At 48.8% G+C, this 27,955-nt stretch overlaps 2 protein-coding genes across 4 annotated transcripts; one reads left to right on the forward strand and one right to left on the reverse strand.

Annotated features, from left to right (window-relative positions):
- The first annotated feature begins 14,800 nt into the window (after positions 1 to 14,800).
- Positions 14,801 to 18,206, forward strand: SDR39U1 (short chain dehydrogenase/reductase family 39U member 1). 3 transcript variants are annotated; one of them, XM_061430338.1, is made up of 6 exons: positions 14,801 to 14,908; positions 15,224 to 15,330; positions 15,420 to 15,502; positions 15,904 to 16,025; positions 17,041 to 17,184; positions 17,458 to 18,206. In XM_061430338.1, exons 1-6 carry the CDS (start codon positions 14,893 to 14,895, stop codon positions 17,868 to 17,870), a joined length of 885 nt encoding a protein of 294 aa, XP_061286322.1. In that variant the 5' UTR covers positions 14,801 to 14,892; the 3' UTR covers positions 17,871 to 18,206. The 3 variants fall into 3 exon arrangements, with proteins under 3 accessions (XP_061286322.1, XP_061286324.1, XP_061286323.1); XM_061430340.1 differs by lacking the exons at positions 14,801 to 14,908; positions 15,224 to 15,330; positions 15,904 to 16,025 and having other exon boundaries at positions 15,421 to 15,502; XM_061430339.1 differs by lacking the exons at positions 14,801 to 14,908; positions 15,224 to 15,330; positions 15,420 to 15,502; positions 15,904 to 16,025 and adding an exon at positions 16,093 to 16,963.
- A 1,346-nt stretch (positions 18,207 to 19,552) lies between these two features.
- Positions 19,553 to 27,431, reverse strand: KHNYN (KH and NYN domain containing). The gene is made up of 7 exons (XM_061430322.1): positions 27,231 to 27,431; positions 25,274 to 26,412; positions 24,986 to 25,116; positions 24,803 to 24,899; positions 21,741 to 21,848; positions 21,433 to 21,534; positions 19,553 to 20,995 (listed from the first exon to the last, which is right to left on the reverse strand). The coding sequence occupies exons 1-7, from the start codon at positions 27,429 to 27,431 to the stop codon at positions 20,743 to 20,745; spliced, it is 2,031 nt and encodes a 676-aa protein (XP_061286306.1). The 3' UTR covers positions 19,553 to 20,742.
- Positions 27,432 to 27,955: the final 524 nt, after the last annotated feature.

Consider the following 27,955-nt stretch of genomic DNA (forward strand, 5'->3'; position numbering starts at 1 on the left):
GCCCCAGCACATACACCATATGATCATTCACAGCAGTCCTGCATAATTCCCAGCATTAAGAGAAACTACAAAGGTGACAAGTCAATCTTGAAAACCACAAGCAGCCAGAGATAGATCTTCCCCCACCCCACCCCTCCTCATTCCTCCGCCTCTTCTGGATCAGGGGCCGAGAGCTACCAGGGGCCTGGATGAGGGGGAGCACGGGGTGGGGGCAAGCTGGCTGGGCCCAGGGAGTCAGAGAAGCAGGGTCACAGGCCCAGGCACAAGGTCTACTGTGCCTTGTCTCCTTGAAAGTCAGACAAAAACAACCCTCGGAGGGAGTCACAGCGGAGACTAGAATTCGTTTTCAAAACACTGAGGCCAAAAGAGGTTAAGCGACCTGCTCAAGGTGACACAGCTAATAAGAAAATGATGGATGGTGATGTTAGGTAGGTAGACTAGGGAAAAGAAGTCCAAAATGGTGGTGGCTAAAAGACAAGGAAGGGAAAAGCCTGCGAAAATAGAACAAAGGAAGGTCCGAGGACCGGAGTGAGGACCTCAGGTAAAACAAACAACACTCCTGGCTGGCCCGATTTACATAGGATAGGCCCAGGGAGAGAAAAACATATAAAAAGAGGAGCCAAAGCTAGTTCTCTCTCCCCCTCCCCCATGTGTTGGGGCGCTCTTCTCTTCGCGTCTTTGGATCGACGTGCCCTCATGTCTTGAACATGGATTTTCCTGCTATCTTCTAAGCAAAATAGAGCTGTAACACTGAGCTGTAACACTGATTTGTCTAAGAGCTATAACATGGTCCGTTCGAGACCTGAGAGCTATAATATGGTCTGTCCAAGACCCAAGAGCTGTGACACGCTGAGGGGGCTTTAATGTCCATCACTCCAAATCTCTGTTGTGACGAGACAAAGAACTGAGGAGCATACACTCGCCTGACAGCTCGAGGCAAAGTCACAGGGCAGTGAAGGAACCAGGCAGACCTAGGGTACATCCTGACCCTGACCTTGAGCATTCATTTCACCTTTCTGAATATCACTTTGCTCATCCATAAAATGGGGATAACAGCTAATGCTCCTCCTAGAATTCAAGTCAACAGTCATGTATAGTACGTAGTGACAGTTCTAGAAACTGAGACCAAAAGCCTCCATTTCTTGCTCAGAGAGAGATGTGGACACACCATGGAGCTCCCCAAATAGACGAGGAAGCTCAGGATATTACAAAGTTGTCCAAGTACCAGGCCTGGTGACCCTAGGAAGAAGGCTCAGAGAGGTGTGCCTTGCACAGCTGAGGAGCCCTGCAGGGTCAGGGTGAGCGTGGCCTGTTGGGGGCTCACAGTCCCTCCCCAGGAGCTGCTCTCATCCAAGGCCACATCCCCTGCCCAGGGAAGCGCCATCCAAGAACTGTTCCGTGAGGATCATGGGCCGGCTCTCTGGCCTCTTCCAGGGCTGCTCTGCAGGGCCGTGAGTCCAGAAAAAATAAGCTCTTCTTGGACAGAGAGTGTGGAAAAAGCTGTTAATGGCACACTGATCAACTAGTTTACCCAGAAAAAACAAGATCAACCAGTGTAGATTTGATTCAGAGATGCAGAAAAAGCCATTGCTCCGGATATCAGATGCTGGGGTTTGATAAGAGGAGGGAAAATGTTACATCTAGAGTAGAATTAGCTCAGATAAAAGAGGATTTCCCCATGTCATGGAAAAGAACAACCCAGGACCTACCCAGGATAAACCCTAACAATCAGAGTCCAAAGCAGCCAGTTACTCTGGGTTCTACCAAAAAGGCAGGGACAGAAGTCAGGAGGCTAGGAACTTCCTGGCGGTCCAGTGGTTAAGACCCTGTACGTCTACCTCAAGGGCCACCGGTTTGATCCCTGGTCAGGGAACTAAGATACTGCAGGCTATGAGGCACAGCCACAAAATAAATAAAACTTTTTTAAAAACTGCTTGTTTCTGACTATGTGCCAAGATCCAGCACCGTGTATGTAGTAAGGGTGGGGGAAATGTGTGTTAGTATGGGGGTTCTAAGGCAGGGTTTGTTTTTCCTGGGAAGACCCTGGACTTTTCCTCTTCTCACGTGACTGAACATCTCATCTCAGTCCACCAGGCCAATGGATCTCTGGCCAGCTTACATGGTTTGCAGCTGGAGCTATTAATTACTAAGTATATGTCTTTTATTAAATGATGGATAGCTTCTGTCCTTATTCAACCTTTACAGTGCTTTCAGTTTATTTGGAAGTTTCTGTAGTTTGGGGAATTTGTTTCTGTTACATGGCTTTAGGGCTATTCAAAACCACGGCTCCCCAGAAGAGGAGTTCGGGTTCATTTCAGGTTCATTTTTCTCATCAATAACTGTGCCATTAGCAAGGGTAGACAGGACAATAAGATCTTTGCTAGTTTTCATAATGGTTTTCCCGATGAAAATCTTCTCTGATTTTCATCTCACACATGAGCTTATCTTTGCTGGGGCTACTGGCTCTGAAAAGCACACCACACCAAATGAATGTTTCCATCACGAACTCCACCTCTGGACTGTGGAACAACCACATCAACCTGTTCTTTGTGCCTTTATCCTCAGAGGGTGTATCTGTCAGGTGTGTCTGTTCAACAGCACAGTTGCACAGAATAATTTAGGACAAGTTTAATGGAGGCTCTACTTGCAAAGGGAGCAGAGTTACAGGAAAGCAATAGTAGGTGGCGACACACCCTAGAGTTGGCAAGAGTGAGAAGCCACCACCGCCCTTGGGCATGAGGGCACTTGGGGGAGGGGTGGTTCCTGGACTTCAGAAGGAAAGTTGAAGCTCTGCCTCCACTAGCTCCAGCTGTGGCTGCAGCACAGGAGCCGTGGGCTCTGGTAGAAGAAGGATTCACAACAGGTGGTCTGGCACAAAGAGGCTGAGTGGAAAATTCCACCATCTCACTCTTCCCTTGCCCCCCAGTTCCTGTCAGTGCCCCCACTTGCCAATCCAAACTGAAAACCAAAGGCCAAGGAGGACTTTAGAAGCAGGGCAAAAAATGGGTCCCAGAGCAAGGTGGAGGGTGGATCTGAGGAGCTGAGTGGAGAATAGAGCTTTTTCCTGTCTGCGCCCAGTTCCTAAGAGAAACTTCCATTAAGTCCTTTGGCCTGTTTCCGTCTCTCATGTTTTTGGTTGACAGTCCTAAAGCCACATCCCTTCCAGGAATCGCATCATAAATAAATTACTTGTGCTCAAATCTTTGTATCACTGTCTGTTTCTTGGAAAACCCAATCTAAGATATCCCTCGAAATCAAGATTTATTAAATCTACTGTAATTAGTACAATATGATGTTGATGCAGAGAATCAGAGCAATGAAACAGAGTCCAGCAAAAAAGACACATTTATTCATGGATATTTGGTTTAGGCAAAGGAGGAAGTGCAGGACAGTGGGAAAGGACACTCATTTCGGTGCATATTGCTGGGCCAAGTGACTATCTATTGAGAAAAATGAAATTTGACCCTCATCTCACACACACACAAAAATCAATACCAGGTGTTCCACACATTAAAGGTAAAATAATAAAACTTTTAGACAACATGACAGGAGTATCTCTATTACCCTGGGGTTTAGAAAGATTTCTTCAAGGCACACAAAAATCACTAAACTTAAAGCAAGTTTCCCAACCATGCACTACTGACATTTGGAATGGGATAAGTTTTTGCTGTAGGGAATGTCCTGTGCATTATAGGATGTTTCACAGCATCCCTGGTCTCTCCTTATTGATGCCAAAAGCACCACCATCACAGCCCCAGTCAAGACAACCAAAAATGTCTCCAAGACATTGCCAAATGGTTCCTGGAGGGAACTGCTGCCATTTGGGGAGGGAGACAGAACACCCAGGTAAAACTGAATCTCAGCTCCAACAACAACAACAAAAATAGTGTGTGTCCCAAAAATTTCCTAGGCAATAAATTTTTTCACTACTTATCTAATATTCAGATTTAACTAGGGGCCCTGTATTTTACCTGAAACTCACTGCCAGTTGAGAACTACTGTCTTAAAGGGGAAATGATTTGATAAATCAGATTATAAGAAAGACTTCCACTCATCAAAAGAGACCTTTAAGAGAGTAAACAGGCAAGCTACCCCACGGAGGAAGATCTATACACCACATATGTCAACAAAGGGCTCATGTGCAGAATTTATAGATAATGCCCATCAATAAATAAGAAAAAATCAAACAACCCTAAAGAAACACTGACAAGAGACTTGGAACAGGACGTTCACAAATCAGATATCCAAAAGGCCACTGAGCATGTGAAAGGCACCCAATCTTATCAGTAATCAGGAAAATACAAATTAAAACTACAATCGCTACCACTACACAATCACCAGAATGGCTTAGAAAGACTGATAATACAAGTCTAGGCAAGGAGAGCCACAGGAACTCTTCTAGTGATGAAAGGAGTGTAAACTGAGTCAACCACTTTGACAGCTTCAGTCCGGAAACTGAAAACTTGCATATCCCCTCACCTAACAATTTCACTCCTAGGAATGTGCCCTAAAGAAATATCTGCATCATAAAGCATAAACAAGCACGCTCAAAACAACAGCGTATTTGGAAGCAGCCCAAAAGTCCATCCACAGTAGGAGGAAAAAATACAATTGTGGAATGGTCTTTTTAGAAAAGGCAAAGGAACCAGAGATCAAATTGCCAACATCCTCTGGATCATCGAAAAAGCAAGAGAGTTCAAGAAAAACATCTATTTCTGCTTTACTGACTATGCCAAAGCCTTTGACTGTGTGCATCACAATAAACTGTGAAAAATTCTGAAAGAGATGGGAATACCAGACCACCTGACCTGCCTCTTGAGAAACCTGTATGCAGGTCAGGAAGCAACAGTTAGAACCGGACATGGAACAACAGACTGGTTCCAAATAGGGAAAGGAGTACGTCAAGGCTGTATATTGTCACCCTGCTTATTTAACTCTATGCAGAGTACATCCTGAGAAACTCTGGGCTGAAAGAAGCACAAGCTGGAATCAAGATTGCCGGGAGAAATACCAATAACCTCAAATATGCAGATGACACCACCCTTATGGCAGAAAGTGAAGAGGAACTAAAAAGCCTCTTGATGAAAGTGAAAGAGGAGAGTGAAAAAGTTGGCTTAAAGCTCAACATTCAGAAAACTAAGATCATGGCATCTGGTCCCATCACTTCATGGCAAATAGATGGGGAAACAGTGGAAACAGCGTCAGACTTTATTTTTTGGGCTCCAAAATCACTGCAGATGGTGATTGCAGCCATGATATTAAAAGACACTCACTCCTTGAAAGGAAAGTTATGACGAACCTAGATAGCACATTGAAAAGCAGAGACATTACTTTGCCCACAAAGGTCTGTCTAGTCAAAGCTATGGTTTTTCCAGTGGTCATGTATGGATGTGAGAGTTGCGCCGAAGGACTGATGCTTTTGAACTGTGGTGTTGGAGAAGACTCTTGAGAGTCCCTTGGACTGCAAGGAGATCCAACCAGTCCATTCTAAAGGAGATCAGCCCTGGGTGTTCTTTGGAAGGAATGATGCTAAAGCTGAAATTCCAGTACTTTGGCCACCTCATGCGAAGAGTTGACTCATTGGAAAAGACTCTGATGCTGGGAGGGATTGGGGGCAGGAGGAGAAGGGGATGACAGAGGATGAGATGGCTGGATGGCACCACCGACTAGATGGACGTGAGTTTGGGTGAACTCCGGGAGTTTGTGATGGACAAGGAGGCCTGGTGTGCTGCGATTCATGGGGTCGCAAAGAGTTGGACACGACTGAGCGACTGAACTGAACTGAACTGAATATCACATGAGATACTATCAATAAAAATTAACCACTGGTATGCACAATAACCTGGACGAATCTCAAAAACATAATGTTGAGGGGAGGAAAAGAGGCAGATTTAAAAGAAGACCTATTGTCAGTCCATCTCTATAAAACTCAGAAACTAACAAAACTAATCTATGGTATTAAAAGTCAAAATAGACAGCTACCTTTGGTGAAGATCAACGAGGCAGGACTCAAGACCGTGACTGAGGTTGGAGAATACGGGACCTCCTGCAGGGGGGTAGGGGGGTTGGTGTGGATGTGCTCGTCCTGACTGGGGTGGTGGTTACATGGATGTGTTCACATTGAGTTATGGCAGTTAGACTGTAATTAAAGGTTTAGGAGGGTTTTTTGTTAAGTCGGTTTTGAGTCCAAGTTTTTTGGTTGCCTTATTTCTAGTTACCATCTAATTCTTACTATTCAGTGACTTCTCTTTTTCCCCAACCAGCCAATTTCACCATATTTTTAAAAGGGGTATTTTTACCTATAGCAGCCTTTTTGACTAGGCTGGTTAATCACCAAGGAAAATTTAAGTACCTGAAAACAGTAACCCAGAAATTTATTTCTTAATTTGTAGGGTTCTTATGGGTTGTTGCCTTTTGATATTGTATCTTTCAACTTTTCACTAACAAATCTTCCTATGGAATCTCAGTTACCTCCCTTCTCCTACTTAACTGAGTGTAAACACCATTACCTGGTATGGTTTATATTGCAGTCTATTTCTAAAACCTAAAATCTTGTGTAAAAACATCACCTCTAATTTCCACCCTAAAAAGGCATTTTCCATCCTTTGTTTCCTCAAATAGTCCAGTCTGTATTAAATTAACAGCTTCTCTTATCTCACTTTGCACTCTCCGGTCTGGTTAGGGGGCCCACAATAGAGAGTGGTCCGCTTTTTCACATTCCCATTTCCCTCTTCCATCCATCCTGAATCATAAAAGTATACTTTGCCCCTCACTACCTCACCCACTCATTCCAGAGTTCCTAAAAAGGATGCCAAATAGTTCTAGCAAGCCAATGAATACATAAAGTTTTATTCATCTGGCAATGATATGTCTTCTAAAGAAACTTCTAAGACTATATTGTGTCACACAATCAGCAGACATTACAAGCAAGTGTGATTTTGAGAATCACATGAGAATGTTATTTCCTCCCAAACATTTAGTAAGTTTTCACTTCAAGATCATCTACGCCTTCCTCACATACAGGGCCACTACACTCCTATATGCCTATCCATGTCCTTTACTCTGGAATTTTGTCCCGGTAAATCAGATAAGCGGTCTTATGCTGTTCTTTTGCCACAGAGGGTTTCAAACCTCCGTTTTTAATTCGTGACCCACCCCGCAGCCCGGGCGGAGAGGCGGGGCGTTTCCTCAGGATTTGAGCTCTTCCTGCGGCTCGGCTCCGAGGCTCAGGACTTGCTCCCGCTTCGCCATGTTCCTTTCCTGGGTGGCCGGGCAACTCTGGCCCGGACACCAATGAAAGGCCGCCTGCGGAGGGAGGCGTGAATGCTGCCTCTTTAAATACAGAAAGTGGGCTGCCTGCCGGGGTGTGCGGACTAGAGTGGCGGAGGGAGAGGACGAGGCCGTGGTGCCCAGCGAGAGCATGGCACGCGACCAAGCACACAGCTAGCGGGCCGGCTGGGCTCAAGCGCGCGCTCCGCGGCTGGGTAGCTGAGCTCGCGGAACACCTGCCATGCAATGCGCAGGCGCGGCTCTGGCCGCAGGGGTGGGGCTGCCAGGGCGAGGGGGTGGGTTTTTGCTGGGGTTTGGGATGCCTAGAATTAAGGACCATCGCCCCGAAGATTATTTATTTAGGACCATGGGGGGCAGTAGGACCCATGAAGGAACTGTGGTGCTGGAGAAGACGCCTCAGAGTCCATTGGCCAGCAAGGAGATCAAACCAGTCAATCTTAAGGGAAATCAACCCTGAATACTCCCCTTGGAAGGACTGATGCTGAAGCTGAAACTTAAGTATTTTGGTCATCTTATACGAACAGCTAACTCACTGGAAAAGTCCCTGATGCTGCGAAAGATTGAGGGCAGAAGACGAAGGGGGCATCAGAGGATGAGATGGCTGGATGGCATCACCAATGCAACGGACATGAACTTGGGCAAACTCTGGGAGATGGTGAGGGACAGAGAGGCCTGGTGTGCTGAAATCCATGGGGTCGCAAAGAGTCAGACACGACTGGGTGACTGAACAACAACAATGGTGGTCAAGCTTTGTTTTAAGTGCTTTGCTACTGCTGTTAAGTTGCTTCAGTCGTGTCCGACTTTGTGCCACCCCATAGACGGCAGCCCACCAGGCTCCTCCGTCCCTGGGATTCTCCAGGCAAGAACACTGGAGTGGGTTGCCATTTCCTTCTCCAATGCGTGAAAGTGAAGTCGCTCAGTCGTTTCGGACTCTTCTCGACCCCATGGACTACAGCCCACCAGGCTCCCCTGTCCATGGGATTTTCCAGGCAAGAGTACTGGAGTGGGTCGCCATTGCCTTCTCCGATAATAATAATTAAATAGAATGGATTTCCACTTTCTTTTGCTTATGTGGTGCCAAGCACTTAGAGACTGAATAATGCTGAAAGTACTATTCTTCTTATAAACATAATGTTTATGGGTGAATGACGTGTGCTGGGCACTATGATGTAGCAGTTCAGTTCAGTTCAGTCACTCAGTAGTGTCCGACTCTGTGACCCCATGGACTGCAGCACTCCAGGCTTCCTTGTCCATCACCAATTCCCGGAGCTTACTCAAACTCATGTCCATTGAGGTGGTGAGGCCATCCAACCATCTCATCCTTCATCGTCCCCTTCTCCCGCCTTCAATCTTTCCCAGCATCAGGGTCTTTTCAAATGAGTTAGTTGTTCACATCAGGTGGCCAAAGTATTGGAGTTTCAGCTTTAGCATCAGTCCTTCCAATGAACACCCAGGACTGATTTCCTTTAGGATGGACTGGTTGCATCTCCTTGCAGTCCAAGGGACTCTCAAGAGTCTTCTCCAACACCACAGTTCAAAAGCATCAGTTCTTCAGCACTCAGCTTTCCTTATAGTCCAACTCTCACATCCTGGAAAAACCATAGCCTTGACTAGACAGACCTTTGTTGGCAAAGTAATGTCTCTGATTTTTAATATGCTGTCTAGGTTGGTCATAACTTTCCTTCCAAGGAGCAAGCATCTTTTAATTTCATGGCTGCAGTCACCTTCTGCAGTGACTTTGGAGCCCCCCAAAATAAAGTCTGACACTGTTTTCATTGTTTCCCCATCTATTTGCCATGAAAGTGATGGGACCAGATGCCATGATCCTAGTTTTCTGAATGTTAAGCTTTAAGCCAACTTTTTCACTCTCCTCTTTCACTTCATCAAGAGGTTCTTTAGTTCTTCTTTGCTTTGCCATAAGGGTGGTGTCATCTGCATATCTGAGGTTATTGATATTTCTCCCAGCAATCGTGATTTCAGCTTGTGTTTCATCCAGCAAAATTTAGTAAATCACAAGAGAAATAAAAAGATTCATGATCCAGCAATGAAATAGGAGGACCATATCTCTCACCTGGCTTGGCTTTTTCTGCCTTTGTCTATTTGCTGTACTATCGGTCAGGGAGAAACAAAACCAGGAAAAGTCTACTGATGGCCGTTTCACAGCCCAGAGCCAGAACCCTGGAAACAAACTGCAGCCTGTAGCCTGTGGAGCCCTCTACCAAGGTCACAGATGTGGAGCTCTATACCAAGGTCATTTCCAGAACTGACCAAGCCCCATAGCATGAGTTGCCCCTAATCTTAACCGGCCAGCTACCTGACTCCATAGTAGATAAAAATATGCACCCTATAGCACCCTAACCAATGACCTAATGCCACCAATGGAGCAGGAATTTTCTGTTTTGAGGCTATAAAAATTTGCTATTAACCCTTAAAAGGCTCAGTTCTCCCTTGACCGGGAGCGCTCTTCAAATGTCCTGTCCCACTCTGATAAACTCTATTCGTTTCTCATTCTTCCTCGTGTCTGGAAATTCTTTTCCAACCTGCGCTCAGATCACAACATAGCCCTTCCTTTGAATGGCTGCTGCTGCTACTGCTGCTAAGTCGCTTCAGTCGTGTCCGACTCTATTCGACCCCATAGACGGCGGCCCACCAGGCTCCCCGTCCCTGGGATTCTCCAGGCAAGAACACTGGAGTGGGTTGCCATTTCCTTCTCCAATGCATGGAAGTGGAAAGTGAAAGTGAAGTCACTCAGTTATGTCCGACTCTTAGCGACCCCATGGACTTCAGCCTACCAGGCTCCTCCGTCCATGGGATTTTCCAGGCAGGAGTACTGGAGTGGGGTGCCATTGCCTTCTCCGTTTGAATGGCTAGGAAGTGTAATTTCTGGGTTACTGAGACCTCTGGTGGTGCAACAAGAGCTACTCATGCTAAACATTTCCCTTCAGCCTGACCAAAGGTCAATCCCTCACACACACACACACACACACACACACACACACACTCCAGTACTCAAACACACAGGAGCATCTGGAAAGAAAAAGACAGATCTCAAGGGCACTTGGTCTTCATGGTAGATCCAGAGCAAGAGCAGAAAGACATGGGGCTGATGCCAGAGGTGAGAAAGTATCAACTCCAGAGTAAGGCCCCACTGGGAACGGATGTCTGGATAGTGGTCTAGCTGGAGAGGGTGGCATCTAGAAATCTTCATGGAGGGAAGAGAAGAGGAGGTATGGCCCTGGGAGAAGAGTTGGCATCTGCACAGAGGTTAAGGCTCAGAGGACATTGTTTCTATCACCACAAACTCTGGGGTCTGAGACTGTGTTAAAAAGGTAGACCAGAGGGGTTCTAGGGTCCTCTGTCTGTTGGGTCTCCATGTAAGGATTTTGGTTGATTGGTTCTATCATATTTTAATCAGAAACTACCTGAAATGATGGTGTGAACAGCATTTAGCAAGTCACATCCAAGAGCCTGAGAGAAAGTGCAGATTAAAAAAAAAAAAGTGATGATGTGAATAGAATTTAACAAGTCACATCCCAGAGCCTGAGAGAAGTTGCCCAAACAAAATGAAGAGGGCATTCACACACATTAGAGCTTGCACGGGGGAAGGTGCAGAGTCACCAGCAAACACCCCATCCCTTTAGTTCCTGCTAAAGGAAGGATACCTCCCTGAGTCCTGGCTTCCTGTCCTGCCCCACAGTGATGGCCTGACCACCCAGAGGGACTGTGCTCAGCTCCTTTTGCTGTTTCAGGAAGCAACTATAAGGGAAACAGTTTCATTTCAATGAATGAAGTCCTTATGATTACAACAGACTCAGGAGGGACCCCTGTCTTCCTGAAGGGCACCAGCTGCACCTGCCCTTCCACCCAGATGTGCAGATGGAAATTTCTCATGTCTTGTTATCTGGCTCAGATTTGAACGTTTTAACTGCCAATGTGTCAGACGGACTGTGAGATCTGCGAACCGTTTAATCTAACTACATCAGTTGTCAAAGCAGAGGCTGAAGAGGAAGGAGAAGCTGACCCACCAATCCCCAGAACCCCAAACAAAAACATCTTTAAGGCATTAAGAGCCTGCTCTCTATCAGCCTCCCAGGGGAGGAGTGGTGGCTGGGATCAGAGTGCTGTCCCACTCTGTATGTAAATCTCCTCTTACAAAGGGCATAAAGCTCTGGAAGAGATTCCCACCTCACCTCCATGAGGCTATGGATGGACCTCCACTCTCCTGAATCTGTGGTCTAAAGGTACCTGACTACCAAACACTCCTCCGCTTCTCCCCATAGCTCCTCACCCTTGCCCCTTCCCAGGCACTGTCTGGCAACCAAGCCTTTGGGTTACAAAGATAGTCTGGCAACCCAGAAGGTAGCCTCAGTCCCAAAACACACTTTGTTTTTGGTCTCTAGGGATTTATTTTCTAGCTAACTCAACAATGCATTAAAGTGAAGATGAGTTCAAGTCTATCCAGCACATTCAGGAACTCTGTAACGGAAATTTATGCCACACAGTGTTCCTCCCACATATTTTTAAAAACTCATTCAGCTTTTCAGTGTGTGGAACAGTTTGGAAAGGAAAAAAACATGCAAAAACAGAGATCTATTCAAGAAACTATTGCAGAAAATAGATCAAAGAGGATAATATTAATAACTTGAAGATGAGTAATGGTGGCACAGATAGAAATAGATGGATCTAGAAGATATTTAGTAAGTAAAGTCAACAGATCTCTTCAAGAAAATTAGAGATACCAAGGGAACATTTCATGCAAAGATGAGCTCAATAAAGGACAGAAACAGTATGGACTTAACACAAGCAGAAGATATTAAAAAGAGGTGGCAAGAATACACAGAAGAACTGTACAAAAAAGAGCTTCACGACCCAGATAATCACGATGGTGTGATCACTCACCTACAGCCAGACATCCTGGAATGTGAAGTCAAGTGGGCCTTAGGAAGCATCAATATAAACAAAGCTAGTGGAGGTGATGGAATTCCAGTTGAGCTATTTCAAATCCTGGAAGATGATGCTGTGAAAGTGCTGCACTCAATATGCCAGCAAATTTGGAAAACTCAGCAGTGGTCACAGGACTGGAAAAAGTCAGTTTTCATTCCAATCCCTAAGAAAGGCAATGCCAAAGAATGCTCAAACTAACGCACAAATGCATTCATCTCACACGCTAGTAAAGTAATGCTCAAAATTCTCCAAGCCAGGCTTCAGCAATACATGAACTATGAACTTCCAGATGTTCAAGCTGGTTTTACAAAAGGCAGAGGAACCAGAGATCAAATTGCCAACATCCTCTGGATCATCGAAAAAGCAAGAGAGTTCCAGAAAAACATGTACTTCTGTTTTATTGACTATGCTAAAGCCTTAGACTGTGTGGATCACAACAATCTATGGAAAATTCTTCAAGAAATGGGAATACCAGACCACCTGACCTGCTTCTTGAGAAATCTGTATGCCGGTCAGGAAGCAACAGTTTGAACTGGACATGGAACAACAGACTGGTTCCAAATAGGAAAAGGAGTACGTCAAGGCTGTATATTGTCACCCTGCTTATTTAACTTAAGGTTAACTTAAAGGTCCATCTAGTCAAGGCTATGGTTTCACCAGTAGTCATGTATGGATGTGAGAGTTGGACTATAAAGAAAGCTGAGCACTGAAGAATTGATGCTTTTGAACTGTGGTGTTGGAGAAGATTCTTGAGAGTCCCTAGCACTGCAAGGAGATCCAACCAGTCCATCCTAAAGGAAATCAGTCCTGGGTGTTCATTGGAAGGACTGATGTCGAAGTTGAAACTCCAATACTTTGGCCACCTGATGCGAAGAGCTAACTCATTTGAAAAGACCCTGAGGCTGGGAAATATTGAGAGCAAGAGAAGGGGACGACAGAGGATGAGATGGTTGGGTGGCATCATCAACTCAATGGACATGAGTTTGAGTCGACTCCAGGAGTTGGTGATGCTTAGGGCTGCAGTCCATGGGGTTGCAAAGAATCGGACATGAAAAGCAGAGACATTACTTTGTCAACAAAGGTCCGTCTAGTTAAGGCTATGGTTTTTCCAGTGGTCATGTATGGATGTGAGAGTTGGACTATAAAGACAGCTGAGCACAGAAGAATTGATGCTTTTGAAGTGTGGTGTTAGAGAAGAGTCTTGAGAGTCCCTTGGACTGCAAGGAGATCCAACCAGTCCATCCTAAAGGAGATCAGTCCTGGGTGTTCATTGGAAGGACTGCTGTTGAAGCTGAAACTCCAATACTTTGGCCACCTGATGCGAAGAGCTGACTCACTGGAAAAGACCCTGATGCTGGGAAAGATTGGCAGGAGGAGAACTGGACGACAGAGGATGAGATGGTTGGATGGCATCACCAACTCAATGGACATGGGTTTAGGTGGACTCCGGGAGTTGGTGATGGACAGGGAGGCCTGGCGTGCTGCGGTTCATGGGGTTGCAAAGAGTTGGACACGACTGAGCGACTGAATTGAATTGAGGGACTGAACTGAACTGAAGTGAGAGTTGGACACGACTGAGCGACTGAATTGAATTGAGGGACTGAACTGAACTGAAAGTCAACAGAGTTTTAGATATCCAAAAAGAGATATCTAATGGGAAGTTTTTATAGAATTCAGTAGCTCTCAGGCTCTCCTATGGTTCGCAGGTGATTTGGGAAGTCTTATTTTTAAAAATTGGTAACTGAGTTCCCCGAGATACATACCTGGGAGAAAGTGCAGAACGGGAAGAGATGAAGATCCTAGGACCCAGCTTCGAGGAATATCAACATTTTAAGACATGGAAGTAGAACAAGCAACAGAGACTGAACAAAGATAAGCAAAAGACCCAAACGAGAGTGAGACTTTTGTTGAGGCTGAGAAACAAGCATTTCCAAAGGGAGGGACGAGTCAGCAAGTGTCCAGCGATGCAGAGGTCAAGAAAAACGAAAACTAGGCATTAGTTTTGGTGACACATTGGAAATTGGTGATCTTGGCGAGAGAGGCAGAGAATGATAAAGGCAAAGCCAGCGGATGCGAAGTAGAAGTAGAAAACGGACCCCGCTCTTTAAAGAAGTTTGATTATAAAGACATTAGCAGAGGAAGAACAGTGCAGGAGAAGGATTATTTTAAGTAGAAGAGAACTTGAGGACGTTTAAATGCCGACAGCAAGGAGCTGGAACAGGCAGAAGAAAAGGTAAAATAATAGGCTGGGTAGAAAGAAATCCATTCTACCGCTGGACAGATTCTCTTGGACTACTGATCCGTCTAACCGAATAGACATCCAGAATTCGGCGGTTAGAGTAGCTTCGGGCTTTAGGTCAAAGGTTTTTTCTACGCTAAAATCTTCCCTCCTTCACCTCCTCTCCTCTTTGGCTTGTCCCCTCAGTCTACTCCCCGGCCCCGCCTCCTTGCCTGGTCCCAGCCACGCCTTGTAATGAAAAATACCACCTTCTCTACGAATTCTTCCGGGTCGCCAGGCAGGGCCACTCCCAGCCTCAATCCGGCCCGCCCCACAACTGGAGCGCGCCTCCCGGAAAAACGCATGCGCAAAAGGCTATAGCGGCGTCCTAGAGAAGATACACTCTAAATCTTGCGCAGGCGCGTTAGGTCGTGGTCGCGATGCGGGTTCTTGTGGGTGAGGGAGGGCGGGAAGGGGGTGGGCGCGGGAGGGGGCAGGTTTATAAAAAGAAGATACAGCCAGAAATTGAGGGCTTAGGAGACTGTTTCTGAGAGAGGGTACCGTCTCATGCACAGGCTACTTGACCTTTGCCTCCAAGCCCTAGGGGCCGAATCTCCCTAAACCCTGTGTTTCACCCTGCAAGCATCGCGGGGAGGGGGCAAGAAGGAGGGGAGAAGTCTGACGTCAGATGGGAGGGAACCAGAGAAGGGGGCTACATGCGAGGACGGAAGGCCCCCCCGGGCGGATAAACACCTCGTATTTTCTGATCAGGTGGCGGGACGGGCTTCATTGGGACAGCCCTAACCCAGCTGCTGAAGACCAGGGGCCACGAAGTGACGTTGATCTCCCGAAAGCCAGGGCCAGATCGGATCACGTGGGTATGTCCATATTCTGGAGGCATGGAAAGAAGGCTTAGTTGGGTGGCTCCTAGCGAGGCCTCGAGGCCACTGTGTGCTTTCTCCCACAGGATGATCTCACGACGTCGGGGTTGCCCCGCTGCGATGCTGCAGTCAACCTGGCGGGAGAGAACATCCTCAACCCTCTCCGCAGGTCAGCCGGGCCCTGAAGCTGACATTCTTCAGAGCAGAGGGCCGATTCTGATGGGAACCTGTGAGCTGTGGAGATTGGGGCTGGCAGATGGAGAACTCAACTCAACCCATATTCCGAACTTCTCGTTCCCTCACCCTCTCTCCTCCACACTCACTTACCCTTCTTCCCAGTCGGTGGACCTTACTCCCCATTCAGGATGCCCCCAAGTACCTGTGCCTTTTCCCTCTACAGGAGAGGTGGACCGTTTCTCTAAGCCGCAATGAGGGCTTTACTAGGTGTGGATATAGATGGGCCCCAGGGAAAGAGGGAAGGAAGGGTATGTGCGTATATTTAGTGGTATTTTATTCCCCTCTGTGTTACTCCTATGACTGAGCATGCATGCACGCATGTTTCTCCTGCAGGTGGAGTGCAGCCTTTCAAAAAGAAGTTCTCAGCAGCCGCCTGGAGACCACCCAAACGCTGGCTAGAGCCATAGCCAAGGCCCCACAACCCCCCCAGGCCTGGGTCTTAGTCACAGGTGTAGGTATGCCCCCCACGTCACCAGCCTTTAGACTAGCCAGGGAAAGGAGGGAGTACAGTGAGGGGTAGCTCAGGCTCCAGAGTGCTGGTCTTTTCCAGGCACAGGAACTACCTAGGCCCTCATTCCACGCACATTTTTTCTGACTTTTGTGTACTTTCACTGAGAAATGGGGACCTCAGAGAAAGTGAGAGGAGTGGCACTGCTCCCAGTGCCTGAGAAAGCTCCACCTACTCCCAGGCCCCTTATTTCTCACAGCACAGAGCTTTAGGAACAGAATTGTCAGTTTTGGTATTTTGCCTTTGGGACCAAATTTTATATATATATATACACATACATACACACACATTTAGTTGCTTAGTTGTGTCCCACTCTTTGTAACCCCACAGACTGTAGCCTCCCAGGTTCCTCTATCCATGGGATTCTCCAGGCAAGAATACTGAGTGGCCATTTCCTTCTCCAGGGCATCTTCCCGATCCAGGGATTGAACCCACGTCTCTTGCATTACAGGCAGATTCTTCACCAGTGAGCCACCAGGGTAGATATATATCTACACACACACGCACGCATACACTATATACACTACACACACATATACACTAGTCACTATTCTAAGTGCTTTGCCCATATTCCATATAATCCTCACAAGAAATCTATGTGATAGGTATTATTCCTATTTTAAAGACATAAAAATTCTGCACAGACAGGTTATGTAATTTGCCTAAAGTGACAAATAATTTTGGAGCTGAGATTAAAACTCAGGCAGCCTGGCACCGAAGTCTGTTCTTAGCTTCTGCACTCTAGCAGTCTCAGCTTAGCCCTCTAAGGAAAGATAAGAATGACTCCAAGGCAGGAACGGGTCAGCTCATGGAGAAGTTGTAGGGGAAACTATCCACGGCTCTGACTACCCATGGAGAGACTCCCAAGGTGCCAAGGAGGGCGAGGTAAGGGAAGCCTTGACTGCAAAGGGCCAGATGGGACAAAGGACACCCAGGGCAGACCAGTGCTGTTCCTCCGGCAGCTTACTACCAGCCCAGCCTGACTGCGGAGTACGACGAGGACAGCCCAGGAGGGGATTTCGACTTTTTCTCCAACCTCGTAACCAAATGGGAAGCTGCAGCCAGGCTTCCTGGAGATTCTACACGCCAAGTGGTGGTGCGCTCCGGTGAGAACAAGGGGTCTGGGTATCAGACAGGGTTGGAATGTCTTCTCTGGACCAGGAGGGGGTGGGGTTAAGGGAAGCTGAGCTCACAGGAGATGCCACTTCTGGCTGACCTGCAGGTGGGTGGACAGGACAGCCCAAAGAGAGCCACAGCCCTCACCTGCCACAGAGCAGAGTCAGTATAGGTAAAGAGTGATGAAGGCAAAGTGGAGAGGAACAGTGGGGGTGCCTGGAGGTTGAGGGACCTCCCTGTACCATCCTTCTTGCCTGCTCTAGGGGTTGTGCTGGGTCGTGGAGGCGGTGCCATTGGTCATATGCTGTTGCCTTTCCGCCTGGGCCTGGGGGGCCCCATTGGCTCAGGCCACCAGTTCTTCCCCTGGATTCACATCAGAGACCTGGCGGGAATCCTGGCCCATGCCCTTGAAACAAGCCATGTCCAGGGGATCCTGAACGGAGTGGCTCCCGCCTCCTCCACTACCAATGCTGAGTTTGCCCGGGCCTTGGGCACAGCCCTGGGCCGCCCAGCCTTCATCCCTCTCCCCAGTGCTGTGGTACAAGCTGTCTTTGGACGAGAACGTGCCGTCATGCTGCTGGAGGGCCAGAAGGTGGTCCCACGGCGGACACTGGCTGCTGGCTACCAGTATTCTTTCCCAGAGCTGGGGGCTGCCTTGAAGGAAGTCATAGCCTAAACAGGGAGGCTCAAGGCAGGGCCTGAGGCCTGTTCCTCAGCAGGGGCTTGCTGGTGAGAGACTGTATAAGCTCGGGTTCTCCTCTAGTGACTGAAAACCATCCGGTTCTTAAGCCCCCTTTCTTGCTCACTGTCCCACTGCTCCATCTTATTTAACTGAGAGGTTTCCACTATTTCAGGGTTACAGTCACATCAATTTGGGACCTTAACTTCTTCAACTCCTCATAGATATATATCTCAGTTTGGTCTCCTTGTGTGTCCTGTTCCTGCCCCATTTCTCCTTCTTGGTATTCAGAGAATGTTTTGCAGTTTAGGCAATAAAGACAAATTAATTGACTGGCTTCAGCTCATCTCTTTGTTCTAGATTCTCCTGAAATTTATTTCAAAGAATGTCATCCGAGATGACCCTTTCCTTTACGTGGAGTTTTGAAAATGGTAACGGGCAACATCTCCCTTCTTGGTCCCTTGACTGCCAAAAGAGCTGGCAACAAATTTGAGGCACAAGGTTATAACAAAGGCAGAGGCGAGAAGACAAGAGGAACAGTGATCCATTTCCGGTGGGCTGTGTGGTCACCCTGCAGACTTACTTGTTCACACAATGCTGTTAGGGTACCAGCAGAGGAAGAAACAGGCCAGAGTCTAGGACAGCCTCTGGTCTGTCACTGGACAGCAGTGAACTGATAAACAATCACACTCTGGCCCGTTCATCAAGCTGCAGCAGGACAAAGCTGTGCAAAGCTTAGGACTGTCGGTAGCCAAGGACCTGCCTCTCATCTCAGGCCACTTCAGTCAACCAGAGTCCCTAGCACAAAAGGGCAGATGTTACCTCAAGCCCACTGCACATCCACCAGCACTGAAAGTGAAAAGTACAAGGAACCTGTCAAAAACTACAAACTTGAACATTTTGGGGGAAAAACGTCCCAAGTATTCATCGAAGACCATCTCCCTCTATCAACCCTGATTTCTGCCATAGTTTGACTAGAAGTAATTCCCCCAGCTCCCAATTCAGACCATGTTAACCAATTTCTTTTCTTCTGAGGGGACTGTGGGTTATCTTTGAATCATTGTCACAGCCCCAACTAGTCTCTCCCCAGTACGACTGCCCCCAGCCCTGCTCAGTGTGGTGTACCTCAGCCATGGGCAGGGGTGGCAACACTGGGACTCAAGGACCTCCTCCATCATCAACCTCCACATGCTAGCTGCTGGTATGAGGATCTCAGGTGATTTCAACTCCCTTTATCACTCAGGCAGCAAAAGTCAGAGCCTAAACAGAGGGTCTCGTCTAGGGACTTGCTGCAGGGCTCAGACAGCACTGAACCCAGAGGCAGCTGTCCTACTTCTTTACCTGGTCTTGGACTCTAGGAAGTTGCCTGCCTCTGTACTGTTCCTGAGGGAATGACTGGCCTCAAAGGTAGAAGTAACAGAAGCATATTTAGGACTGCACTAAAGGAAGGGCTGACTAGTACTGTCTATAGATGAACGTACTGCCTCGGAGCTCGTAGATTCCCTGGCACGGGAGGACTTCAGATACAATGACATGTAGGAACCAAGGTGGACAGAGAAAGTCCTGAGGTGACAGCAGTTGGTCCGACTCTGATTCTTCCATTTTTTGTTTTCCAGATTAGTTCCTCTAGGTACAAGCTCTATAAACCCTTCCCATCCGCATACACGCACACACAGAGCAGAAGTGGGATTCACTTTATGCGACATAGCTGTTCTGTAGAGAAAATGCTGGGGTCAGGTCACATGATCGTTGTCCTCACAGAACATGGCTTCATCAGTTTGGTGACTGCTCAGCGCTCAAGCAAGTGCGTTAACCAGAGACTGGGACTAGCCGACACATTCGTTCATCTGTAAACAAACACCTGGATGCAACAGGAGAGCTGCCGTTGAGAGGAACAAACCCTGAGAGTTTACTGGTAATGCAGTCACCCTAATTACCTGTTCTGTAAATGTGGATTGGGGGGGAGGGTTGCCCAAAAGGGACGCAGCCATTACAGGGCACATTATACTGAGGATGCAGTGTTAAAATCCAGGGCACAGGCCCTGGGGACAGAGGACCCTCAGCTCTCTGAAAGTGAGGTTCTGGTTAAGAAGCCTGTGCAACCACAGACAGACACACCTGAGACTTGGTCCAAGTACCTTTCGTCCAAAGGGTTTTTCCTCCACGTTCTCATCTCTCCTCCCAACAGGCATTTTTACCCCCGACTTGTAGGCAAAAGTAAAGACCAAGATCAGTCAAGGTGACAGGCAGGCACAGCTGAGACCAGAAGCCAAGTCTCCCTCTGCCTTCTCCACCAGCTCGCTGCTGCCCCTCTGTGACCCAGACCCCGGAACACTAGCCTTTCCCGGGGCCAGCATTCCCTTTGGTGCGCCCAGGAGCCCAGCCAGGCCTGGGAAGCGTCCCTGTCCTCTGGCCTTCAGAGCAGCAGCCACGAGGAAGAAAGGCTTAGCTTCCCGGCCACCTGTTCTCCATTCCCCTCCCACCTACCCTAGCCTCTACCCCCAGCTCGGCGTGGAGGAGGGGCCAGCAGTCCCAGTCTCCGGAACCCACCCCTTGCAGCAGCCCCCACTCCCTACAGAAACCCTGCGAAAGGCAAGGTTGAGAAGTTAAGGCTGAGAAGAACCTCCTGAGAGCTGGTCGAGGTCCTGACTCAAGATGAGATCAGGTCACGTCATGGACCTGTCCCCAAAGTGCTCCACACCAGAGCATTCCTCACATACGAATGCTCTTCCTCAGAACTTCCCTGACACAAAGCACCAACTCAGGGGGAGACTGGGGCAGGGTGTGAGCAGCAGAGGGACCCTCACAGGATGAGCTGAACTGGGTGAGACGAGCTGAGCATGGGGGCAGCCACTCAGCCAGGTGAGGCTCAGAAGTTGAGACTAAGCAGGGCCTCAGAGAGCTGGTTGATGTCCCGGCAGTACGGCTCACGCTGCAGGATGAAGTCCACCTTGTGATCCTGGCCCCAAAACACCTCCAGCAGTTGGCGCCGGAGCCGCTCTGTCTCCCGCGTCTTCCGAATGCCGCCATTGCCTTTTTCCTCTTCTTTTCTCCCCTGCTGCTGATTACTGTGTTCTGTGACGCCCCTGGCAGACTGCTGAGGCTTAGAAGACCCCGGGGCCCTGGGAAGAAGCAGAGAGCAGAAAGCTGATAAGCATCCTAGAGTGAGCGAGCCTGAAGTTCTAGAAACTGACCACCAAGTGGCAGTATCAACTCACTTCTGAAGGGAAAATGGATGGTTCCTTTGGAACCGGATGGTGAATCCAGCTTTAGTCTAATAATTACTTTCTGTCCAGCAGAGGGCGTACTGAATGCAACCAGCTATGAGTAAAAGCAACCATTTACCAAATACAACACACTGATGAGGGAAAACAGGAAGCAGGAGCTTCCTTCCCAGCCAGAAGGGTCTGCGTCAGGATTCCTTGGGCCAAAGCCCAGGCAACCTGAACTACTATAGAATATAGCTGGCCTGGATTGAGTCATTTTCCACCGACTCTCCAGGCCTGCTAGGCCCCTGCAGAGCAAGAACAGGGCTGCCTAGGAGCTTGCAGGGCATTACCTGACCGGTTTCTTCAGGAACTCATCCAGGGTGGGGCCGTTTCGCCCCAGGGGGTCATCCGGCACCATGAAGAGGTTTCCCACAAAGGTGAAAGGCAGCAGGCTGGATGGGCACAGAGAATGTGTCGTCACAGAGGGGCCCTTGCCCGCTACCCGGACAGCTAAGACCAACACCATCAGAAGCTGTTGGCTACCATCCTTCAAAGCAGTGTCAGCCCCTTCCCAGAGTCCTCACCCGGTGGCAGGGCACAGCTGGCTTAAGAGAAAGGTCTGAGTCTGTGCCCTGTTCTCAGGGGAGGGTTCCCTCACCGCTCTCTGATGATTGCCATCCACTTCTCAGACTCCTCTGCCAGGTCCCGGAACTGGTCGTTGGAGACAATGATCCCGTCAGTCTCTTCAGCCAGTTTCACCATGAACCTGTCTCGAAAACCACAGCAGCCATATTGGGATTCTCCAAGGTCCCAACCCCGGAGTGCGTTATCAACTCCTGTGACGCACTTCTAGTGATGGAGATCTGGCCCCTCACCTTGAACCAGCCACCAGATGACTGACTGGATATAGGCGCCATGGGTTAGAAAGGAAACAAAGATGAACCCTTTCATGGCCTCCCAAGAGCAACCCGTCCAGTCACCACAACCCTCCACAACACTTTGTGTCTTGTCTGTATGAGACAGAAAGACCTGGCTCTGGCTCTGGCTTCTTCCCTGCTGCCCCTTGAATCAGTCACAGATCCCTCATGCGCCTCCCCTGAGGCCTTCCACTCCGCTTCCTTCATTTCCAGTCCTGCCAGTACCTGCGCTACTTGGACAATGCAACTGAGGTACCACTGCATAGCCTCCCGATAAGGGGGTCTCCTGCCCCCAGCCATTTACCACCCTCCAGCCTCTCCTCCCCTGAGAGAACATGCTCTTCCCCTACACAAAAGTCTTCCAAACTTGCCCTTTATCTACCAAATGTTTCTACATCCCAGGCTTGGCAGCTACGGCCTAGCAACCAGCTCCAAGCCACTCTTACTGCCTTATCTCTCCCCATCCTCCCTAATGCACTCATAGCTCCTGCCAAAAACTAATGATCAGATTTCACCCTGTTCTTCGAACATGCCCTGCGCTCTCCGACTTTCATGTTTCTCAAACTGTTCCCTTTATTTCCTCCATCTGGAAGGAAACCAGACCTCACTGATGAGAGGAATCATAAGGGGAACGTCAAAAAAACATGCCTGGGCCCCATTTTAATAATTCTGATTCCACAGGACTGGGGTAGAACTCATGAGATAAGTCCTTAACAGGTTTAGAAACCAAGAGATCCAGTGCATCCGATATCCTTGTCAATCAACAAAAACTCTCAAATCCTTCCCTTCCCACAAGACCCCAGCCAGAAGGGAGATCCCTTTCCTCTTGGTTCTATACTGTTTGATTTACAGTTTCTTTGGGCTTTTTGAAGTCATGAATCCAGTCTTCCCTGATTCCTGCCTCCTTTGGCAGGCCAGACACCTAGTACCACACAGGCAGTCAGTATCTGAAACCAGTGTGGTATAGCCTTGGTCGTTCAGTCGTGTCTAGCTCTTTGTGACCCCATGGACTGTAGCCCGCCACACTCCCTGTCAATGGGATTCTCCCATCAAGAATACTAGAGTGGGTAGCCATTCTCTTCTCCAGGGGATCTTCCTGACCCAGGAATGGAACTCTTGACCCCTACATTTCAGGCGATTCTTTACTGTCTGAGCCACCAAGGAAGCCTAGTGTGGTATAGAGGGGACCATTAATCAGGATTCAGAATGACAGATGTCTGGCTCTGAGCTTCCGTCTGGGAAACAAACAGATGACATTATAAATATATATGGTATCATATAACAAAAGGTATTTTCAAATTAAGGATAATTGTACTATCATCTCATTAGATCATATGTTGTTCCACAGTATTCAATAGGTCTGTGCTACATGCCACTGTAACTAGGCAAAATACAAAATTTATATTGTACCTCTGCCTATCAGGACCTACACAACTGTAGACACGTGCCTTCAAAATGTATTACAAGTGACAACCTTCAGTTTTAATTCTGTGTCAATACTGGCATGTAAAGAAGGTTCTGTATTCCAGATAACCTGTGAAATCTCGGCATAAAACAGAACTGCATTGGGAGAACATGAATTGTCTTTTTTGTAGAATACCATTTACCTGTTAGGGAGTAAAAGCTAAATATTTGAAAAAACAAAATATATAATCAGTACAGCTTGGGAACTCTTTTTTAATTTAAAACTGAGAATCCTAGAGAATAAAGAACTTATCACTGTAATTTTTTCAAATTGGTTAATTAGCTTTTAAAATCCACCCATGGGACTTCCCTGGTGGTCCAGTGGTTAAGAATACACCAGCCAATGCAGGGAATGAGGCTTCAGTCCCTGGTTGGGGGAACTAAGACCCCACATGACACAACAAAGATCCAATGCAGCCAAAGGCAGGGAGAAAAGCCTATTAAAAAATAATAAGTGAGAGCCACCTGTCTCCCACAGTGTGTGCACCAGGGAGGAAATGTGTCTTGTGTTCCTCAATTAAACCATCTAGCAGCTTTACGTTCTCGTTCTTCCTTTGCCACGTCATAGCCTTTGCCAAGAGAATTAACTACTCCGACCCTCTGTCTCCATTTCTGTACAATGGAGATAAGACGCGCTGCCACACTTGACTGAGTCTGTGAAAAACTAAAGAATATCACTGTCCTCCAGCAGAGCACCTTGAGTGAGGAAAGCACATACCTTAGCTTCTTTTGATATTCACAAGGAGGACCAATGAATGGAAGAGGAACTTGAGACAAAGAGGTTAATCCACTAAGAGAACCCACAATGACTATGCGACTTGAGGCTCAAATTCAGGCCTTCAAATTCTAAGACCATTGATCTTTCACTTATCTTTTTTTAAATACCATGTTTTGTACAGCTGTATTATGCATGGAATCCATTCTTTGTATCATTATTTGGATCATTTACTCTGGTTTTCCCAGAAGGTTGGAGAATTTCTCTATGTGTTTGGACATCTAGGTTGTAAGAGGCATTTGTCAGCTAGCTATTCATATCACCAGCTTTCCCATGCTTCCATTAAACCAGTGTTTTCTAGATGGTAAGGCACTATTAATATAAACACGAAGCATCCTTTAGTTTGATCAGTGAAAAAGTGAAGGATGAAACAGAGTTGTTCACCATCCATCTCATCCTGTCTGCAGGGCCAGTTTACCTCCCCAATCATAGGGGCACATGGAGAAGTGGCCCTTTTTCCACGACTCAAGTCTTAGTGTGAAGGGGCCAGAGCTTCTGTCTCCCCCTCAGTCTCCCACCAGGCTCCCTGAATGTCAAGTCTGTGGACAAGAGAGAAGCAAGTACCTGTCGTCATAGGAGGAGATCCTCTTGCCATCTAAGACCCGGGAGGGTGTGAGGGAGAGCAGGCTGAGGGAATACAGCTTGTGCAGGAAGTGACCCTCTGGAGAAACAGAGGAACACAATGGGGTTATTCCTGAGGTGAACACGGGGTCCATCCCCAGACACAAGAGACCAGGCCCAACTCACCTCTGACCTTGGAGTCCTTACTGAAACGCCACTGAGGCACAAAAACAGTTATGTCTCGGTGGCCCCGGTCCCAGAAGTACTGCACGGCAATGGCGATGCCCCGGCTGGAGAAGTAGTGCTGGAGGCCGTGCCTGCAGTGGGAAGGGGTCAGCACTCAAGGGCCCTGGAGTGGAGACCTGGCAGCCTGGCTGGACTGCCCTCCGCTTGGCACATGTCCCCAAGGTGAACACAACTGCCCATCTCTACCTCATCCCCTCCCTGGGACCCTCAGCCCCACCAGATACTCACACCATGGCCACGTTGCTGCCATCGATGACGATATGGCGGAGGTCTGGCTTGCCTGGCACGTTAGCAAGGCACAGGGTGAAAGGGTCTTGGAGAGCCTCCTGGAAACGCTGTGTGCCAGTCACCAAGTTGCCCCCCCGGGTGCCTCGTTTCCATGGAGACCCTCGGCCTCGAGCCACAACCAGCTGCTTGTCTGCTCGGTCTCCCCTGTCCCCTCGGTCTCCACAGTGCCACGGGGGTTCAGGAGCAGGTGGGGGGCTGGGCACTCTTGGAGGTGAGGCTTCCCCATTATGGAGCCGCTGGAGGAGGGAGGCTCCCCGGAGCTGAGATGCCCTCTGATAGGGGCCCTGGGTACTAGGGGGCTGGCCCTGGACCCCAAGCCTTCCTCTTTCCTGGGGCACTCCCTCCTTCCCCAGGGCCTTCCCTTTTGGAGGCCCTGCCTGCCCGGCCTCTCCTCCTCCAGAGGCCTCTCCTCCTCCCAACTGTGGCCTGAAGGCCACTTGTCTCTCCCAGGCCTCTTCCCCGGGCCACTCCTTCCACCCCAAATCCATCTCCCTGGCACCACTCTGCTTTGTTCCCTCCTTCTCCACGGCATGTCTCTCTCCCCTTGACTCTTGCCACCCTGTAGGTCCTGTGTCCAAAGACACTCCACCGTCACCCAGGGGAGTCCTGACTCCCTGCTGCTGAGCGCCCAACGGACCTGGGCCCCCCCAACCCCAGGACGGGAATGCTTGGGGCCCCTGCCCCCGGGATGCCTCCTGCACCAGGCTCAGCAGCTCCTCCTGGACGGCCTGGGGCAGCTGCAGCAGGGCCTCTGTGTGGGCACCCCCCCGGGCCTGCAGCAGGGCAGAGAACTCTCTCAGCACTCCAGCACACTGAGAGGCTCCAGGGGATGGCCCCAGACGAAAGTCCCAGCTCAGCCGCTCCACCAGCTCCTCCACTCGACTCTGGACCATGACGAAGGCCTCAGTCAGGCCACTGACCATCAGCGAGCCGGGCACTCCAGGCACCAAGTGGGCAGATGTGCTCCAAGTCAGGCAATCAAGGAAGAAGCCCTGGGCTCCCAGAAAGATGCAGTGCAGTTTGGGTGGGTAGTGGATTTCATTCTGTAGCTCCGGGCTACAAAGACCCTTCAGGTACTCCTGGGGGAAAAGGGAGGGTAGGAAGGTAGGAAGAAAAAGGAGATTGCTGGAGTCTTAAGTGGTCCGATAGCCCCTTCGGGCCCACTGCTGTCTCCTGAGCTCCAGGATGCCTGGGCAGAGAAATAGAGCCCTATAGATCCTGAAAAAGGTGGGGATTAAAAGAGGTTGGAGAAACTCACTCCTTTCCCTTTTCAGTTGACAACCTGTGGCTGAATTTCCATTTAGAACTCGACTCAACTTAAGATATTGTTGTTAAGTAATTGGTTAAAAGGCTGTCTCTTCTAAACATTTTTGTGTATGTATGCTGCATATTTCCATCATAACGATCATCAACACTAACTTTTACAGAGCTCATGCATTACGCCTTACGTGCTTTATCTCACTCACAGTAAGTTCAGTGAGGTGGATACTGTTATTATTCATACTTTAAAGATAAGGAAACTGAAACTAGGACTACAAGGATAGTATTCAGTGGCGGTGCCTTACTGGAAGCCCTGACTAACTCCAGAGGAAGCAGTGTGGGCTTCCACCACTCAGTGAATTCCTTGGTGGGGCCTGCTTGCCCAACGAGATTATCTCTGTTCTCCCCAAGAGTACAAACTGATTCGACCTGAATCACTTATTTCCAAACCCTGGCAGAACCTGGGTCATTACAGCGGAAATGAAACCAAAACTCTGTACAGAGAAGGTGCAAGTTCGTCAAAGCTCAGAGCCAGTGAGACAAGCAAGAAGTGAAGATCTTCCCCAGCCCCTCCTCTCTCCTGCCTCCTCGGGGGAGGGTCATCGTTTCCCCGGACGGGTCAAGGAGAGGCATTCACCTTGGCTCTGCTGGCGTTCTCTTTGGGGCCCTCCAGCTGCAGCCAGATGTGAGGGTTCTCAGGACAGTCCTTCGGAAGGACGCTCATCCCCACCCTGAAGATGCGCTCCACGCGGGGCAGCTGCTCCCGCACCTTGTCCTCGGCCTCCGCAGACACCGCAAAGCGGTCAGGGGACGGGGAGCCGGCCCCCCAGGTAGGCATGGCTGCTTGGCCGCCCGACCCTGGGAAGAGGGAAAGCAGCTCAGAGCCTTGATGTCCCCTCAGCCCAAATCTTGGTCTCCTAACCTAACCAGCTATCAACAGGTCGCACCTAGTTATGAAACCTGTAAACAACCCAGGAGGTAACCAGAACTTCAGTCCAGTTGGAATAGGGAGGGAATGTCAGATTATCTGGACACGGGGGCCTTCTCCCCGGAGACGAAGTCACGGATAAACAAGGCTGTCTATCTGGGATGGCCGTATGGCCTTTGGAAAATGACGACCACAGCCCTGAGCAGGAACGGGGAGGAGGATCCAGCTGGGTCTGGAGGCCAGAAGGAGTGGACAGGTGACGAAAGAGTCCCTCTCCTCCGGGTCTCTGCAACCTCCGGGTCCAAGACGGCCTCTTAGAGATGAATCCTCACCAGGGCTTGAACTGGGTTCTCCTCTGGGGTCCCTCGTCGGCCATTTCCAAGGTTCTGGCCACTCCCACCCCTCCCCCTCCCCCTGCTGCCCCCCTCGGTCGC

This window comes from Bos javanicus, chromosome 10 (assembly GCF_032452875.1).
Source record: "Bos javanicus breed banteng chromosome 10, ARS-OSU_banteng_1.0, whole genome shotgun sequence".
In the NCBI taxonomy this organism is placed as follows: Eukaryota; Metazoa; Chordata; class Mammalia; order Artiodactyla; family Bovidae; genus Bos; species Bos javanicus.

Excerpts from the sequence above, each read along its gene's own strand:
- SDR39U1 (XM_061430338.1), top strand. Across the intron at positions 15,331-15,419 it reads GGCCAGATCGGATCACGTGG|GATGATCTCACGACGTCGGG; the intron begins GTATGTCCATAT and ends TTTCTCCCACAG. Across the intron at positions 15,503-15,903 it reads ATCCTCAACCCTCTCCGCAG|GTGGAGTGCAGCCTTTCAAA; the intron begins GTCAGCCGGGCC and ends TTTCTCCTGCAG.
- KHNYN (XM_061430322.1), bottom strand. The coding sequence starts at position 27,431 with ATGCCTACCTGGGGGGCCGGCTCCCCGTCCCCTGACCGCTTTGCGGTG. Across the intron at positions 24,900-24,985 it reads TAAGGACTCCAAGGTCAGAG|AGGGTCACTTCCTGCACAAG; the intron begins GTGAGTTGGGCC and ends CTGTTTCTCCAG. Across the intron at positions 20,996-21,432 it reads TTCCTGAAGAAACCGGTCAG|GGCCCCGGGGTCTTCTAAGC; the intron begins GTAATGCCCTGC and ends GCTTCTTCCCAG.